The sequence below is a fragment of the Branchiostoma lanceolatum genome, chromosome 9 (assembly GCF_035083965.1).
Source record: "Branchiostoma lanceolatum isolate klBraLanc5 chromosome 9, klBraLanc5.hap2, whole genome shotgun sequence".
Taxonomy (NCBI): Eukaryota; Metazoa; Chordata; class Leptocardii; order Amphioxiformes; family Branchiostomatidae; genus Branchiostoma; species Branchiostoma lanceolatum.
In genome coordinates this window covers 7,756,148-7,774,095 of record NC_089730.1, presented here as the reverse complement: position 1 = coordinate 7,774,095, position 17,948 = coordinate 7,756,148, and the positions used below count along the sequence as shown (strand labels likewise).

The window sequence follows — 17,948 nt, the reverse complement described above, 5'->3', positions numbered from 1 at the left end:
GCCCGGAGAGCTGAGATTGCGTCTTGTAGTGGACATCAATATTTGTAATAACCTCCAACTAATATATTAGGCCATAGCAGGTAAATTTTATGGATGACATCCTCCTCAGACTCCAAAATTAATGAGATAGGGCGAAAAAAAAACAAGGCGGGCAAAAAAACAAGATTCCTATATTTTCAAATTTTGAGATCATAAGTCTTCTTAAACAAGAATTGAGGGCACGAAATATGTTATCATGACCAACAGGTCTTTTATTCCTGTATTCAACCAATGAGGTTTCATATATAATATAAAGCCTCCTTGATTTAATGTAAACATGTACTTGTAGATGTGTATACATCTCAATAGACTAACTACAACAAATGCAGAAAAGAGCTTGTTGTATCATCTGAAGCAACGACACTGGGAATTTGAATGCGATGAAACACCTTGTATACAGCTCAGTTAACTAGACCCCCCCCCCCATTATTTATATAATGTCCTTGCTTGAACAAATGCAGAAAACAGCTTGTTATTATACCATCATGGGCAGGAACTACACTGGGTATTCATATGCAATGAAACACCTTAGACTGTCAACATTAAACTGTTCTTGAAGATGTGTATACAGCTCAATTAACTAGAACAAACACAGAAAACAGCTTGTCATACCGTCATGGGCAGGAACTACACTAGGTATTCATATACAATGAAACACCTTAGACTGTCAACGTTTACGACATATTTGCCAATTTTTGGCATGTTGACCACCGTCGGAGGGCAATGAAATTTCTTGTTTTTTTATTTCGAAATCAGGCGAAAATTAATGAGCGCGCTGATGTCATCCATAAAAATTACTTGCTGTGGCCTTACTTGAATAAACAAGTTAACGTTAGAATCAAAGGCCAAGTTTTGATTATATGGATGACACCCTCTAGATCTGGGACAAAAAAAGTTTGGCAAAAGAAAATTGTCTTCATTAAATCTACGTGATCATGAAGGATGAACATGTTAACAAAACTAAACACACAGTATGATACCGAATGATAGATTCTTCATTTTTTGTTCTTTCACATATCTTCTTTGACTTTGTTTGTTTGTTTGTTTGTTTGTTTGAACCTTTGTTTATTCATGATAAGCTCAAATCGGCACGAAGGCCACTTTGGAATTGACTTTGGCATTCTGCGACATAAGTATCCCTTTGCCAAGACATTTTTTGGCAATTTACAACGTATATTTTCACATTTTGCAGCTGCTTTGTACGATTTACAGTATGGTCAATTTTTTTTTTGGAAACGGACGAAAATTTATGTGCGCGCGGATGTCATTGATATGATTAAATCAACATGGCCTAATGTCTTGTGACAACAATACGAGACATGTAAAATTCAATCAAAAAAATTGCAAATCAAGAAGAGGGTTTAATAGGAAATACTGTGAAGAAGAACAACTATTTTGACAGAGATTCACCCAAGCGACTGTCATTGTTACTTAAAAGCTGATTCAAAATGATGCTTTCCAACGGGCTTCTCATATGTTGTTATATGATTAACTCACTTTCTTGTACTTTTATAAATCATATACACATAACCGCTATGTATTTGTGTTGAGGCTGCTCTGGTCTGGTTAAAATAGCCAGCACAATGTGTACTCCTGGTTATAAAATGACTGAAACCGAAACAATGGTAGCAGATGTGCTGAAAACAATCTGTCATTGATCTCTATTCAAGTTTACATGATATGACAGTACCAGCTGGCGCCTTTTGGCATATACTTTGTGTCACCATTTGAGTCGTACAGCGATTGGCTGTCTTGGTTGAGCAAAACATCTGTTTTAAAAGGGGTATTGTCCTCTCCAGCGCCGCCAAATTGTTACGTAATTGCCACACCCAGAAACAATGCCACAGTGCCAGGAACACTTGCTGTGAGTTTGGCACCTGCTCTGATTGACGTTACCCGAACGAAACATACGTCCTCTGGCGGAACTTAGGGGAAGTACAGGGTGACCTGTCGGTGCTCGAATGTACTTTTTGGTTCACTTTGACTTACGTCACTGATGACAACATATCTTCCACTAAAAACCCGGGGGGAAATTAACAACAAAAGCACACATGATTATCTAAATGGATATGCGGATGAGATTATTGTGATGTTTCTCTACACTTGATCATATGATTTATTTTGTCAATTCAAAATTGTAACCCAGTATAGTTCACCAAATTTATTGCATATCATAAGACATACGTTATCACCTGGCAACGTTGCAGCTGTTATGTGCCCCATAGCATGGTCCGTCCAACGTAACTGTGGATTTTGTTTGTCAACTAACCCGAAAAAATTCCACTCGAATCACCTGAACGCCCTCGCTGGGGGTAGCTAGGCGAACCGAAAAAGGAGAGAGGGTCGCCACCCCGTACCAAATGAACCATGCCCGGCACAACAAAGCCCTTAGTTCCCGTTGCTAACGCACACAACAGGATGGTATTCCCGCAGGCCCTCACATGAGTAGCCATTGTCTGTCCATTAGAGTTGTCACAACCTGTTCAAACTGTCCCGGTTTGCGGAGCGCCCCAGTAGCGATACGGCAAGAACGGAGACTCGAGCTTTTGTCAGGTGGGAGTTCTCTCTTACAAGCTGTAGTAACGTGATCTACTGTTAGCGATAGGGACCTGACAGTGTAATACGTCAGTAGACACTTGGTTACCAGGTACGGTTTGGTCACAGGCAAAGACCAGTTGAATCGTACGCTACTGTTAGGGACTACGACGCCATAAAACATCAAGAAAGGTGAGAAAATTTGGATGGTATGACTAGTGAAATCCTAGTAAGGATGTGTGTGAACCGAGTTTAGATCTCTTTAATTTTGTCACGGATTTGCTTGAGTTTTCTTCTGGGTTTTCTTCTACCATGGCCATAGATACCTTTTTTCCGGGTGTACTTGTCTAGTAACTGCTGTCGAGTGGAGTATGTCGTAGTAAATATGAGATATTTGTCCCACGTAGTGAGGAAAGAACTTGCCGTCTTGGTTCTTGAAACCCAAACCTTGAACCATTGTGACTTGACGCGTCACCTTGAAAACGTTGTTTATAAACAGACCCGTTCTTCGAAATTTGATTACTCAAGGTCCCTTGGAGAGCGGTGGCTGGATAATTAACAACAAAACTGTCACTTTTTATGAACTGTTTATGCTGTGCTTTGCTTACAGGGTAAATATTAACTGTGTGTTTTATAAGCACACAGAGGAATAGATGAACCTCGACTACACTTGTTTCCTGACTGAAACGAAAACAAACATTTCTTTAGTCGGACGACATTTGAACCGGTTATCCAAATTTACACCAAAATGCTGGAACATAATTAAACTTTCCCCCGCTGAGTTCTTAATAACTGTATGGCTTCTTTGGTTTTAAAGTCAGTGGCTGCTTTGGGCTATACTCAAGAGGGAATCTTAGATCTCATTTGTACTATACCATGTCAGTGTGGCCCTATTCATGTGCACAACTCGTGAAGAACGAGACCTTTAGAACCGGCTTGAATGTCTCTCCTCTCAAGAGGTTTGTTTTTTGTTCTCTGCACGGCAACAACATATCACTTACGGTTACCTGTACAGTACGAAAACCTAACCCTACCTGATGTATTGCAGATATAACCGCGTGATGATTAAGTAATTTTAGATGTAGTTCTTAATCACGAAGAGTAGATCGCGTTGGTATACGCCCTGGATCATAGTTTTCCTTAGAGGATTTCCGTGTATTGTGCGGGGCTAAGTGTTTGCGTGCTTAAGTCCCTTTGGTCGAGGTCGACATGTTTGTCTAGGTGCAGGGTGCTTTAGAGAGCGCCTCTCAACCGAATCAACCTCCGCTCTGGCAGGAAAAAAAGGCAAGAAAAATGCCTCTTTTGTCCGCGTAGTTTCGTATTCCTTCCTTGTATACATTCTAACGTTAACGTTACGTCAACTGTCCCGGCAGTAGGACAACCTGGCAGCTAACATCGTTAATCATTTCTTTCTCTTTATCCATAAGTCTCCGTAAGGAAAAACATTTTGTCACAGGGGACAAAGGTACCTGCCCACTTGGCCTTTCACGTAGCGAGTGAGTTACGTGTTCGTATTAAATATTTCAGTAGTTCTGCTCGTTATCATCAAAAAAATCGCGCGACCTAAAAATAGGTCTGCGCCTCCGAGTAAAATATGTCTCACGAATGGTTCCGTTTTGAAGGCGATTTAGAGACAATTGTTGGTTAAAGAAGCGATGTTGTTCAGCATTGCTGTCTTGTCATAGGGTGTTTTTAAGCCGTGTTTATTGATAGTAGAAACAAATAGTTTGTAGCTCGACAATGTTTCACTTGTTGTCAAAACAGCCTTTTAGTAATGTTGACTCCAGTTCATGTTTTCGAAGTGGTCGTAATCTTGTATGATTTTCAACAGCGCGAAGACTAGACTTTACATCAGGCTTTATGTAGTTGGACCGTAACTAACTGTTGCTAGTACAAATTGGTTTACGGATTATAATGGTCTGTGTAAAGATAGTGATCGTTTGTTGGCATTCCAATCAGTAGACGTGAGGATAGCGTGTCACCAGGTGAAGTAGACACTGTCAACACAGCCTTACCACGCGATCGATTCAGCAAACTTTCATACCTCCAAAAATTGAACCTGCTAAAAGCTTTCAAGAAATCGTGTGTAGTTGACTGACTTTTGCTTTGCTGCGAGTCTACACGATTGAAGAGAAGGTATTTCTAATTCTGTAGTAGCTTTAATTCTGTAGCTGGGTACGGGTTTAATTAGTTAAACGTCGCGGTGGTCGTTTAATTAGGAAAGGATATAGGATTAATTCCAGTACAAACTCAAAGCGGCTGTAGCCAATGTGTGTTTTCTATGGTTACCTGACAACTAGAATTAGGAGGGGGGTAGTCGTGGTAGTGATATGAACGTTTTGGTACGATGGTCTCTTAGAATAATCATGATATTCAACGATTCTGGAGGGGGGGGTACCTTTTGTACATATTTGCACAGGTAAGAGTCAACTATCGCCTATAAGCATGATCTCTCTCACGACAAACTCACTCCTCGCCGATGTTTAACCAGCAGTTGAGACGACAGAAGTTGTTACAGCGTCCGTGTGACCTGTCGCGTCATGACGTTTGTTTATAAAACCGTTCCGTGGTGATGACTACTAGTATGTCTTCTCCAAGCAGACGTGTGGAGTGGGTGGCCTGCAGGCTTCATTGATATATCATGTTATATTTGTCTTGCACTGCTTTTACAATACTCAACGTCAAATTTAGTTTTAATTGATCTTTGGACTTGGTGGGAGAGAGAATATGCGACCTAACACATACAAGGCGAACATTTTACACAATTAGAATTCGCGATTGCAGTCGACGAACAATATTTGACAATACACCCAGAAGATTACCATGATTTTCCATCTGTTGTTGTAGACTGACACGTACATATAGATGAGCAATTGAGCACAGACTGGAAAATGACGGTTTATTAAGATTATGTCTTAGATTATCTTTGTGACAAACAAGGCAACCAGATGTTGCACAATGGTTTCATAAAGAGAAGCATAGATAGACACGTAGTTAGAACTAGAACATATTAATAATCTTACAATAAAACTGGGCAAAACAATGTGGTATATGAAATACTTCAACACAAAGGGAGCAGTTTAAAACCGTCTTATGCACAATGTGCTCACTTCCGAGTGAAAATTGAGGACCAAGTAATACCCCGTTATTATCGTCTTAAAGCAAAACATGTGTTACAGAAATTAAAGCTTATCTTGCAACAAATGACTGGACAGATTCAACTAATCCGGTTCGACAACATTTTCTGCTGAAGTTTTCAACCGTAAAATGACTGGTACCGGTGGTATGTGGGGGCCACCTGGATAGATATTTCTCCAATTGAACATCTTATATAGAACGTATTATTAATAATAAGTTTATTGCAAGTTCTTGTCCGTAGGCTAATTGCAAGTACATGTAACATGAACGGACGGACAGACAATTGGCAACGAGCATGTGACTATTCTAGTCTAAATACTAACACTAAATTCTTATTTGGGTTTAACACCCTTACATATAAGTCCTCTGTTAAAGTTGGCGAACCTCGAACACGGTACATAACCAACCACATTGACAACAGAATGGTTACGTTACATATATGTTGACCCAAACATTCGTACATTACTTATTTGGGTAAGTCGCTAGTACTACTAATCTCTCTCCATAAACAAGTATCGATACACTAAAAAGCAAGGAAGCCACCAAGCACAATACCTTTTTTGACATGTTTTGACATATTGAAATCACTGTGAGATTCCCATTTACGTTCCATTGGCATTGACTCATCTCTGTGTTTATACCACTTTCTTTGTTTTGACAACGGCTGAAGGCGTGACGTGACATATATCATTCTCTCTCGTGCCGCTTGATTTAAACCAGCCTAGCGCCAGCTTTCTGTCACAAGCCCTGGGTTATCAACAAAGATCCCGTTTCTTCTGGCTGTCTTAACGCACATCTTAAAGATGTTTTAACAGGTCCGGTTTACGCAAGGAGGTTTAACGATCTTAAGTATATGGTTCCGTATTCAGCAAGTGGACTACATGTAACATAATACCAGCCTCTGTGCCTCTGTGCTTATGAGAGGCTTACACACACCAAACGACCACCTGTTCACACCAGCAACCCTAGAATCTTAGCTCCGAAGTAGTAAGACAACACGCACACACCGAAGTCTACTCATATACACCTAACTCACCCTGACCACTGCATACCATTCTAACAAGTGATTTTCTATTGGATAAAAGTAATTTTCTAAAATTCTGTGTTATTTATAGCTTAAGGAATGTGACGGTTTGTAGTTCTTCTTTTCGTGAGATGAAAGGTGGATAATCGTGTATTGTTAACTCTAAAACCACGGACTGGTTTTGGTGGCCATTTTTCTGGTACCAGTGCATACGCTTTGCGTAACCACACAAGAGGAAGACGAAATAGGAGAAATTGTTTAGATCCCGTCAATTCTGTTTATGCATGATTAATTCTGGCATTATGAAAGTGCGATTGTGACATGTACGTTTAAGGGACAATATCGTTTAAGCCGCTTTTTCTGACTACACCAAATCCGGTACACTGAGGATCAAGAAATGATGTTGAAAACGTTTTTGTGGAGTCAATGGCGTGGCAGAGTTATTCTCCACGCAAATACCTCTGCTTAAAAACACAAAAGAACCAGAGACAGCGCGCTTTGCATGAGCGCTTCGCTGGTATAAATAGCAAGATATACATTCTTTACATATACGTTTCTCCTCTTGCAGGTATCTTGTGAACAGAGCATAATGTCGGGGTCGGCCGAGGCAATGTACTGGCCCATCAAGCCGGCGAAGTCGATGACGACCCGGCCTAGCAGCGCGCGGAGTGCCCGGGAGTGCAGCGCGGAAGCCCGGGGGAGACCAGGGAGTGCCCGTCCCGCCAGCGCCCGGCCCAGCGTCAGGAGGGCCCCGCTAGGCAGCCTACAGGCCGGGAACTATAACACACAGCTACAGAGACTCAGGGAGAAGTACGTACAATATTCAAAACTTTTATTTAGTTCAAAACATTATTGTCTTGAAAAAGCGTGCTAACTACTTCGACATGAGATAGCGATAGTCAGAAACTCTTTAACTTAAAGAAATTAGAAGACATGATCTAGAGCCTTATAGGTACCATTTGATAGGACATTAATCACTGAGATCAACGTTAATGATTATACGATTCAACAGTAACAACGTACACTGGTCAATGGTCATCATTTTTACGTTCGTTTAACTGCAAATTGTTGTATAACATTAGTGTCTTCTTGAAATGGTAACCATGAATAATTTTGTGTTGAACTTCATGTGCGAATATTAATGACTGTATGAATAAAAGGAATAGGTCAGCAGTAGATATCTGGTTTTGGTAGATGATAAGCTCTTCTTTCAGTGATTATTTGTATATTGATAATTACACAATTCCCTGTCCTCCAGGTACAGACCGTTTAAGAACCAGCTGATCAGTTTCACACGCGCGCTGGACAGAGCCCGGGAACTGGTGCCGGACATGGAGCGGCTCGAACCGGTCAGGTGAGGAGGGAAACGTTCTAGTTGTGCAGCCCGTCTGCATGTCAATAGAAGCAGTCAGTCTAGATAAGTATACGTCTTACGTGCAGAAACTGTTAGGGGACACTGAAGGTGACCCAAGTCAAATAAAAATAAATAAAAATAAATAAAAATAAAAAAGTCCCGAGGCAGAATTGCTATCCTAGCGGCTGATCGACAACTTCCTTTTGTCTTTGAATGTATGATTCGCAACCGCCCGATCGATGATTGATTGATGATTTGTTATAGAAAATATCAAAAGTCTTTCCCATGGACAAAACGTTTAGCTGACATATTAAAGAACTTTGTCGTACGGAGAGCAAAGGAATCAAACGCTTTTGTGAAATCTTACTACTAGTAGTAGTCCACTGTGTAACTACTAGTGTGTCTTCCTATCCTGAACCTCATACCATACTGCGTGGAAAATTATTGATTATCAAATGACGATTATCTGGCTGTATTTTCAGAACGATAGGACAGGTTGTGGCCTACACAGACCAACACACAGTCAGCGCCACAGACAGACGGATCCTCACAATCTTCCTCAACCTACACAGGGACATGGAGGACTTCAGAGAAGGTCACTATATATAACTGTGTAGTCTTTAGTCGATGTTTGCCGCACATGTGTTTTTTTATATGCCTCTGTAGTCTAACCTAACTTGGAGTTGATGTCCTTGATATACAATCAATCGCATCAAACTTTATTGCACAACAATTGCAACAGGTACAATGTATGGCAAGTTCTTAAGCAGTACTAAATATCAACACATATATGTCTTTGTCTGTAACAATGCTAATGAGTTCTACATAACGTAAGACTAAATACTACGCTATTCTATATGAGTGATACAATATACGTGTATGGAGCATGGATCGATTACATGAAACAAAGTTAACATCAATTGCCTGCGTCAGTGATGATACGATTTCTTTTGAGAAAAGTGGTAAATATATATTGGCCTATGTACAAGGAAATTATTGCATGGTACAGCGTTCTGTGTGTTTAGCCTCTCGTTTGTAACGAACTTTCAGGGTAAATAATTTTACAGCTTTTCACACGTTGGCAAAACCTGCTTTGATGAAGAAAGAAAAGCATTTTGGGAAACAGGTTACACCGGTATGGTGATTCATCATGATTTCGAAATACCTAGCTAGAAGAACAGTTCGCTTTGACAGCTAAAATGACAACTTCTCTCCTCCAAACATTAGCGGTGAGTAACGGTCCAGTCCTGCGGGCCTGTGCCTCCCCCGAGACGACAGCCCGGATGGAACAGTGGCGCAGCATGCTCAGTCCGAACTACGACTTCTCCAGCCTGAGGGTCGGCTTCCCTCACCAGGAACTCAACCATCTCAGCTGTACAGAGGTGAGGAGCGTCAAGCAGATGTCAAATGACAGATGTTCTATTAGCTTTATAATATCTATTCTATATCTTTTTTTTTTTGGACCGCCATGTTGGCATCCCACATCCTTTTGGGGTGCATTTTATGTACTCTTCTGGTATTCTATTATCTGAGCTTTAGACATTTTAATAGAGTACTCTAGTGGGTCAGAATACCTTTAGGACCCTTTGGATGCTCGATCTATTCACTGAAATGCAAATAAGGACACCAAAATGGCGGCGGATACAGTAATGACGTCACGAAAACACACCGCAAAAAACAATGGATGATTTTACCCTGTGGTGGTAACGAAAAATCAGGACTTACATACCATGTACCCGTACTTTTTGTTACGAAAATTTACTAAGAAGGGAATTTCCTCTTACGATATATTACAATGCTTTTCTACAGGCAAGGACTTACTATGGCGGACTGGTTAGTTTACTCCCTATAGCGCTGGACCTGGCGACTGATATAGTATACAGCTTGGAGAGGATGAACGCAACGTTTGAGAAACGGGAAATTGAGGTACGTTCTAATATACGTGTGTGTGTGAGAAATAAGATTGATAAACGTTTACCATTCACTTTCATCATTGCATGAAAAATTCAGTAATCCCTGCTAAAGTGCTGAAAAAAGTAGCAAACATTTCTTATTTTATAAACGGCTTTAAGCAAAATGATGAAAGCGGTTTTAACACTAAAACTTATTCCAGGCCCAGCTCCAGCGCATGGCAGCGGAAAGGCAGCGGGCAGAAGATGTGCCCACAGGGAGCAGCAAGCGCAGTGTACGGATCAGAAGCGCCCCCATCATCAGGGGCAACGATTCCGGTACTGCAGGCAGTGCCACCAGGCGCTTTGGTTCCAACGGGATCTGGAGTGGACCTGTTTCAAAACGACCGTGGAGACCGTGAAAAGGAATATACTTTACCCCTAACAAGTCTGTAAAATTACGTTAAGGATTACTGTGGATTATTGAACTGATTTATGAAGTCTTCAAAGAGTTCAAAGATTTATTGGAAATTAATTTCTACTAACGTTTAACGTAGTTGGAAGGAGACATTGTCAGAGACTCATATATAACAGTTTAGTAATATTCCCGAAAATTGCGTACTGTGAAATACCAATAGCTAACTAGCAGTGCTGAAACGTTTTACTATGGGCATAGTTAGTACTGATATGTCACATGCAATGTTGCTTCTGGGATCATTTTTGTAGCACCATTTATTTTAAGCTTTGTTGATATTATACTATATAAAATCATAAAACATAACCCTCAGTTCCTAATTATCTGAGATGACCATTAACATGATGTTAAGGTAATGTAAATATAATGCTAGCAACTTGTTATTACATATCTGATACTTTTGACGGACATGTTGTCAACTTTGTACCGTACATAACATCTTTATTAGTATTCAGTACTACTTTTCCCATGTATATATGTAAAAATCACTGTTAGTGCCTTTGTAATGACTACACAATATTTTAGACACAAAGGTAGAGTGCATACAGAAACAACATGGTGTAAGAGAAATAGCAAAAAGCATATATGACTCAACAACTATTCCATATAGATGACTGAAAGGTGTTGAATGCATCTGTGCACCAGTGTAAACTGAAAGATAGTCTCCTACTTTGATCTTCAGCACTCAAAAGGTGCACTGGTTAACTAGGAAATTTGAGGCACAAATTGTCAATTTATAAAAGAGCTGAACCTACCAATACTTAACACTTTTAGCATGCATATGTTAAAAAGAAAAGTCATTTCAGTTGCTTGAACAATGGTGACAACCAAAACACAGAAACTTCAGCGAAAAGCTAGCTCCCAAAAAGATCAATGCTTGAAATGTCCAATTCTATATTCCAATTGAGAAATTGTTTAATTCTTCTGTATATAGATATTTTACCATGGGGCACTGTGCAATATGACACATCCCCTGTACTTTATCAGTTTTGCCATTTTTAGCTAACAAAGCATTGCATGACTGTCATACATGTATGTAACAATGCGTACACAATATAGTTTTGTAACTTGCATTATGTTCAATTCATGACCTTGGTAAATAAAGATATATTCAGGACAGCATTGCTCACGTTGTTAATCATTTTCAGTGTCTTGCATCATTCAGTCATGTGTGTGTGTGTGTGTGTGATAATTCTGTAACTGAAAATTCATTATTCTAACAGAGATTTAATTTCCCGGTAGGAGTGGAATGGAGGGTTTTGTGGTGCTTTAAGTTTGCAGTCAAAATAATTCTGTAAAACAAAAATACATATACGTAGTGTCATGATTTTGACAGTGCAAATATTTCAAGATTTTACAGTAAGCATTCCTCATTATCACAATTCATGACAAGTTTGAAAACAGATTTGAGATTCTTTATTGAACAGCAAAAGTGTACTTAATTGTTAGTCCAACCAGCATGTGATTCTTTGTGAAGTCCTGAAGCTAACTCTAGTACAACTGTAGTCTAGCTATCAGAATAATTAGCATCAAAATATGGCATTTTCTGATATAACAATGTTACTGTTTTCATCAAAGGCTAATTTCTGAAATCATCGAAGGCTGTGAAAAGTGAATACCAAAGTATACCTCAAAACAGTTTCATTGAAGTTTCAAAAGGCACCAACATGAGGCATTGTATCTGTCAAGATTGTACAAGCCTAAGAACTTCTACGGACTTTGGACCTCTTTACAGTTTTTGTTTTACAAGCTATCATAGAACGATCAACTATTATCTACTGTAACAGCAATTTAATGAGTTAGTATTATACTTAGTTAGTCATGTAACACCTGAAACAAACATATCATCTAACCAATAAGAAACAAACTTCGTTAAAGCATGTTAGTAAAACGATGAAAAGCAAAAGAGAACTAAGTGCTGACATGAAATTTGCATCAATGATGATGATGCTCCGTCTAAACAATACTTATAGTTGCAACAGTCAGAGAAGCGTTTAATTTGGCACATTTTTGGACAATCCAACAAACTTTGTTTGGCATTTATTTGATGTGCTCAGACAGAGACTCTTTGGACGGTTGCTATAGTATGGTACCAACTTATAGTCAGGGTACTTGTGAATATCTAGAGTTCAAGAAAAATATTTGCTTGAGGAAACTGAAAGAAAGTACTACCTCTATCAATTCTACTCCTCTGACGTACTAGCTGATATCCTTTGCATATTTCTTTATGAACTGAACATACAAAAATAGCTTACATAATAAGTACAAAAATAAAACCTATACTACAAGCTGTAGCTCTTTTTCAAAGTGTAACCAAAATATTCTTCTTATGTCATGACAGATTTCTTATGTCATGACAGACTTCTTATTTGGTCCATGATTTTACTGGTACAAAAATAGTTGTTTTTCTTTTAATAACTTTTTGAAAGAAAGAGAAAGGGTCTTTTAAAGCTTGGAAAGGGAAAGACCCAAACAATAACACTGTCAACATTAATGTCTTCGTCAAACTGACATTCTTGTTTTTTGGTTTTTCCATCTGAACCTGACCAAATTTTTCAACAGAAATGAAATGCACACTTAACAAATGCTCTACAAAATGTGCTACATTAATGTGACATCAGTTACCATTCTAGGTCAGTTTTAAGCAAATCTTGATCACACATCACACAGCCAAGGCAAAAGTACTGAACTGTTAGGGGCAACTCTATGGTGCTTATTCTTTGGTGCCAAGTTTTCAAGCTCTTTGATGCAAGTTACTATACTATAATACAGAATACTATTAGTATAATGAACAATACTATGCTACCCTATGCTATACTATATCTTTACCTAAAGTTGTTATACATGTTCTGTCCCCTACCCTGTCCCAAAGGGACCTGCCCTCCCACCCCATACATGTTCCCGTTGTTATACTGGAACATCATCCTATGATAGGGCTGAACCTGCATGTCCGGTGAAACATACATCCCCTGTGTGCTGCGAGGGGGGTGCTGGTTCATGAAGAGATGCTGAGGGGGGTACTGCTGAGGTGGGTACTGCTGGGGGGTGTACTGCTGGGGGGTGTACTGCTGGGGGGTGTATTGCTGGGGGTTGTACTGTTGAGGGTTGTACTGCTGAGGGTTGTACTGTTGAGGGTTGCACTGTTGGTAGTACTGTGCTGTAGCTGTGACCGTGTACTGTACTGGCTGTTGTTGGTACATGCCGGGAAGCTGCTCGGAAGGTTGCTGCATGTAGGGAGACATGGCAGGCGGATGGGGGGGTGGTGCCGGCGGGGACCTGACCGCAGTCTCCCCGCGCTGAACGCTTCCCTCACGGCCCTGCTGGGGCTTCACCGCGACAACGGGGTGGCTGGCGGCATTATTCGCAGGTGCCTGTACTTTTTGTCCTGAAACACTGATTGTAGGCTGCCTTGTTGTGGTAACCTCTTCTGCTTTCTTACTTGAAACCACTGCCTCTTTCTCTGTAGGTTGTATGATGCAGGCTTGGGGAGTGACTCCCTGTTTCTGAGGACTTTCTTCTTCCTTCTTAGATGTGTCTACCTCCTTCCAGCTGCTCCATTTCACACCAGTCTTTGCTGGTTCTGACTCTTCACGAGCCTAAATGTGAGAAAGAAACATGAACAGTAAGTACAGGATTAGTCTGAGTAGACATTCTTGGGTTTCATGCTACACTTAGAACCAGCACAAAATGTAATGCATTACCATCGAAAGCCACTAAGGGGCCCAAAACTTTGTTTTGCTGACCCCTACCCACCAAATCATCTATCCATTGCTTCTAAGTCATGCAGTCCACAAACAAACCCACCCACCGATAGGACCAAAACATCTTGGCAAAGACTAGGAAGACACAACAATTGGAATGTTATAAAGTATACCATGATTTTAGCTACACCCAAAGGTTATGTGGATATTTCTTTGAACTACACTAACAAAGTTGGCCAACGCACCTGTGTGCCTTTCCCAGCCATGTCTGTGTGTCCACCAGTGTCCGTGTCCGCTTGACCCCTGGTCTGGGACTGGTACTGCTGGTCAACGCACCTCTGGATGACCTCGTCGTGAGTGGACGCCTGGAAACCCAGCGGACGGAAAGACGAGGACGACTCGTCTGGAAAAAACATCAACAGTTTTCTCAAAATCCTTCCTCACAAGTCCTCTCAAAATAATTGCCTCAAAATCAGGACTGAAATGCACACTTACATCTTAATTTCAATACATGCATGTTAGCAAGTTGTGAGCAAGGTCATCTGTGGTTGGGAATAGGTCAGCGAGGTTGCCTACTTGTCTTTGAAAGTCATAAATTTGGAAAAATTTAAGATGCAACAGGCATATATTCTTAGATCAGAGGAGTGAATTAGTAAAGCTAGAACAGGATGGATTCCAGACTACGCCCAAACCAGTGCCGACCTTGGTTGGGGAGTGGTCAGGAGCAAAGTCGAGGGAAGGTCCTAAATGTGTGACAGGGGCTTTACACACCACCATACTGTAAATGTATTTAAGTTTGCCTGGTTTTTATTTAGCACTGAGGTGAAAATGGAGTGTTTGCAGTGGTTTTAAGTTTGCGGAAGCGCTATAGTTACATACTGCTACAGTATTGGACAAAAATTTTTGCCGTGGTTTCAAGTTCGCAGTGAAACGGTCGCCGCAAAAACCATGAACATAAAACCACTGGGAACATTTCTGCATTTACAGTACATGACCTGTCGTTACACTACCTTCAGTCTCCTCCTGTTCCTTGTGTTTGATCCTGTTGCGGACGTCAGTCATCTGTAGTTCCACTGTGTTGAGCTCGTCTACACTGCTGGCCCCGGGGCTGTTCACCATCTCATGTAGGATCCGCTGTCTAGGGGGACGTACGTTCAGTAATTATAAGTTCATTGCAAATTCATGACCGTAGGCTAATTGCAAGTTGACAACAATCAATGATGATGCATAAACATAAAGTGAAACATAAGGTATACGTGTCATACAAATGGTGACGATTAAACTATGTTGCTAGTCAATAAGTTAAGTTTCTATATCTACGATACTAATGCAGGGGTTTGACTTCTTCTTTGAAAGCAGAGGAAAATAAAAAGCCCCAAAATAAAAATCTATAGCTCATAAACATTTTTAGCAAATTCTTGTCTGCACATACATAGAGAAAGGCCGAGGCCATTGTGGACATTATACAGCATAAACAGAGATCTCATTTACTCCCTGAACTGACCTTCTGATCTGTAGGGTCTGTAGGGTGAGTCTGAGTTGGTCCAGGGTGAACTCATACTCATCACTATCCTCCTCTTCCTCTTCATCCTCATCTTCCTGGCTTTCCTCATCAGGGAGGTCAATACCCTACAGGAGGTTTCATCAAATGTACAAATATTACTTCTACAGATTTTTGAAGCAGTTGTGACATACTCTTGATGGGAATTTGAATTCCATGATTAGTTTACCCACATGAAAACCACAGTCCTACACACACCATTCTCTAATAAGAGAACATCACATGACTGGAAATTCATTTTGGGAATAGGTGCACTGGTGCACTTAGCCTAAGAAGTTAGGTACACAAAAAGAATTTTGGGAGCAAAATAGAATGTCTACAAAACCTAATTACAAATTTTCCCGCATCTCTTCAGAGCTTGAGTATGAAATTCTATAGCTAACCTCAAAAATTTTAACAAGTGTGACAGCAAAGGTTTTATCATTTTTTCCAACACTTAAATGTCAAGAATGTAACACAACCGGTATACAAATATCTGGGTTTACCGGTGCATCCACAGTAAAAAATCAGGTCCACAGCTTCAATTTTGGGTGCAAAAAAGTGCATAAACACGCAGTATTTTGAACTAGAATACGTTTGTACCTTCCAGTAAGGGTCTTCAGGGTCAAAGCTCTGAAGCTCCTCCTGTATTCTGTCTGCTAGTTCCAGGGACGAGTCTTCAAAGGCTAGCAGGATGTCAGGGACACTGCAACAATCAAACAACCACTGTCACAAACATTATCATAGAGGATGCCACACTGCAATGCTTTATCGTGTGGTGTACATTTTAAGACTTTAAAACTTCGTCAATAAATATCTTTTGGGGATTTGCAAGAAGCACCCTCTAACAGATTACTACTTGAGTACAAGATGCAATGCAGTTGATAAGTGGAGAAATCAAATTCATAAAAAGATCATTACCTTTCTACAACAGTTACTGTAATACTGGTTGTTTTATCCTTGTTATGATTACAACGAAACAACACAACACTGGTTAAAACTCAACATATATAACAATGTATGCTAGCATATCTGAGATTCAATACTTCTTATACCTACCACTGCAGCTCATATATGGTGAGATGTGTCCTCAAACTGCCACCATCATAGATGCCTGTCACCTGTAGCCTAAAAACACACAGCTGAATGTAAGTGACGGTAAAGAGAGAGAGGGGTGGGTGAGGGATAGGGAGACAGAGAGAGAAGTCTGTACATGTACATGTACATGGTAGAGGGCAGAGAGAGAGAGAGAGAGGGGCTCAGGGAAAGGTAGACAGAGAGAGAGAGAGAAGTCTGTACATGTACATGGTAGAGGGCAGAGAGAGAGAGAGAGAGGGGCTCAGGGAAAGGTAGACAGAGAGAGAGAGAGAAGTCTGTACATGTACATGGTAGAGGGCAGAGAGAGAGAGAGAGGGGGGCTCAGGGAAAGGTAGACAGAGAGAGAGAGAAGTCTGTACATGTACATGTACATGGTAGAGGGCAGAGAGACTGGGAGAGAGAGAGAGAGAGAGAGAGAGAGAGAGAGAGAGAGAGAGAGAGAGAGAGAGAGAGAGAGAGAGAGAGAGAGAGAGAGAGGAGGGGGAGAGAGAAAGAGAGAGAGTGTAGAAGGGTGAGTTGCTTGTGTACTGATTTTAGATTATTGATAGACCCCCGGAGGGGTGGGCCGATCCCGGAGGTACTGCAATACCGGGCCAACCCGTGGCTAGGATGGTGCAAGCACCTAGTCCATAGCCTCCTTCCAAAAATCAATTTAATATATGGCTCCGCGATGCGGAGCGTATCAGATATTAAACTGATAAGAACAGATACTCTTTTGTGAAGTATTTGATTCGATTTTCACGAGTATACTGAACTTATCAAGTTTATGGCACAAAGGCCTCCTATCCACTGATACACATCTAGACAAATCAATTCCACGGATCGACTCAGCATTGCAGCACTTTCCCACCCACCACTCTCGGTCCATCCCACACAAATCCAAAACAGACGCACACACATATATATTTTTGGCTTTTGTATTTTATAATTTTTTTGGGTTTTCCTATTTTTGACCTAGCCAACTATGTCAGGGCGGCTAGGCCTGCAACTACCACATGTAATAAACACCTCAACCGAGGTCAAAAAACAGTCTAAAGCTTTATAGACACATGGGAAATATCAACGTCAGCCCAGGAATACCCATCTGCCCAGGTAGTGAGAAAACCATCTGGGCCTAGGCGATGGTATTCAAACTCAAGTCTCTCCCTAACACTT

At 40.7% G+C, this 17,948-nt stretch overlaps 2 protein-coding genes, 1 long non-coding RNA gene and 1 pseudogene across 7 annotated transcripts in view; 1 reads left to right on the top strand and 3 right to left on the bottom strand.

Moving 5' to 3' along the window:
- Positions 1-495: 495 nt before the first annotated feature.
- Positions 496-862, bottom strand: LOC136441919 (uncharacterized). The gene is made up of 2 exons (XR_010756944.1): positions 698-862; positions 496-566 (listed from the first exon to the last, which is right to left on the bottom strand). It is a non-coding gene; the product is annotated as an uncharacterized lncRNA (long non-coding RNA).
- A 1,504-nt stretch (positions 863-2,366) lies between these two features.
- LOC136441373 (sperm acrosome-associated protein 9-like) lies at positions 2,367-11,576 on the top strand. 3 transcript variants are annotated; one of them, XM_066437631.1, is made up of 7 exons: positions 2,367-2,592; positions 7,305-7,546; positions 7,995-8,090; positions 8,573-8,685; positions 9,318-9,472; positions 9,900-10,016; positions 10,204-11,576. In XM_066437631.1, the coding sequence occupies exons 2-7, from the start codon at positions 7,326-7,328 to the stop codon at positions 10,399-10,401; spliced, it is 900 nt and encodes a 299-aa protein (XP_066293728.1). In that variant the 5' UTR covers positions 2,367-2,592; positions 7,305-7,325; the 3' UTR covers positions 10,402-11,576. The 3 variants fall into 3 exon arrangements, with proteins under 3 accessions (XP_066293728.1, XP_066293729.1, XP_066293730.1); XM_066437632.1 differs by lacking the exon at positions 2,367-2,592 and adding an exon at positions 2,607-2,766; XM_066437633.1 differs by lacking the exon at positions 2,367-2,592 and adding an exon at positions 4,665-4,710.
- Positions 11,577-12,803: 1,227 nt separating this feature from the next.
- Positions 12,804-17,948, bottom strand: part of LOC136441372 (tudor domain-containing protein 5-like) — a 34,282-nt gene continuing 29,137 nt past the window's right edge. For all 3 annotated transcript variants that reach the window (XM_066437628.1, XM_066437629.1, XM_066437630.1), the window contains 6 exons: positions 16,755-16,823; positions 16,299-16,401; positions 15,660-15,784; positions 15,166-15,293; positions 14,401-14,558; positions 12,804-14,050 (listed from right to left, as the gene is read on the bottom strand). In XM_066437628.1, coding sequence (XP_066293725.1) covers positions 13,280-14,050; positions 14,401-14,558; positions 15,166-15,293; positions 15,660-15,784; positions 16,299-16,401; positions 16,755-16,823 — 1,354 coding nt within the window. In that variant the 3' untranslated portion in view covers positions 12,804-13,279. The remainder of the gene's footprint in view (positions 14,051-14,400; positions 14,559-15,165; positions 15,294-15,659; positions 15,785-16,298; positions 16,402-16,754; positions 16,824-17,948) is intronic.
- LOC136442767 (U2 spliceosomal RNA) lies at positions 17,349-17,519 on the bottom strand (annotated as a pseudogene).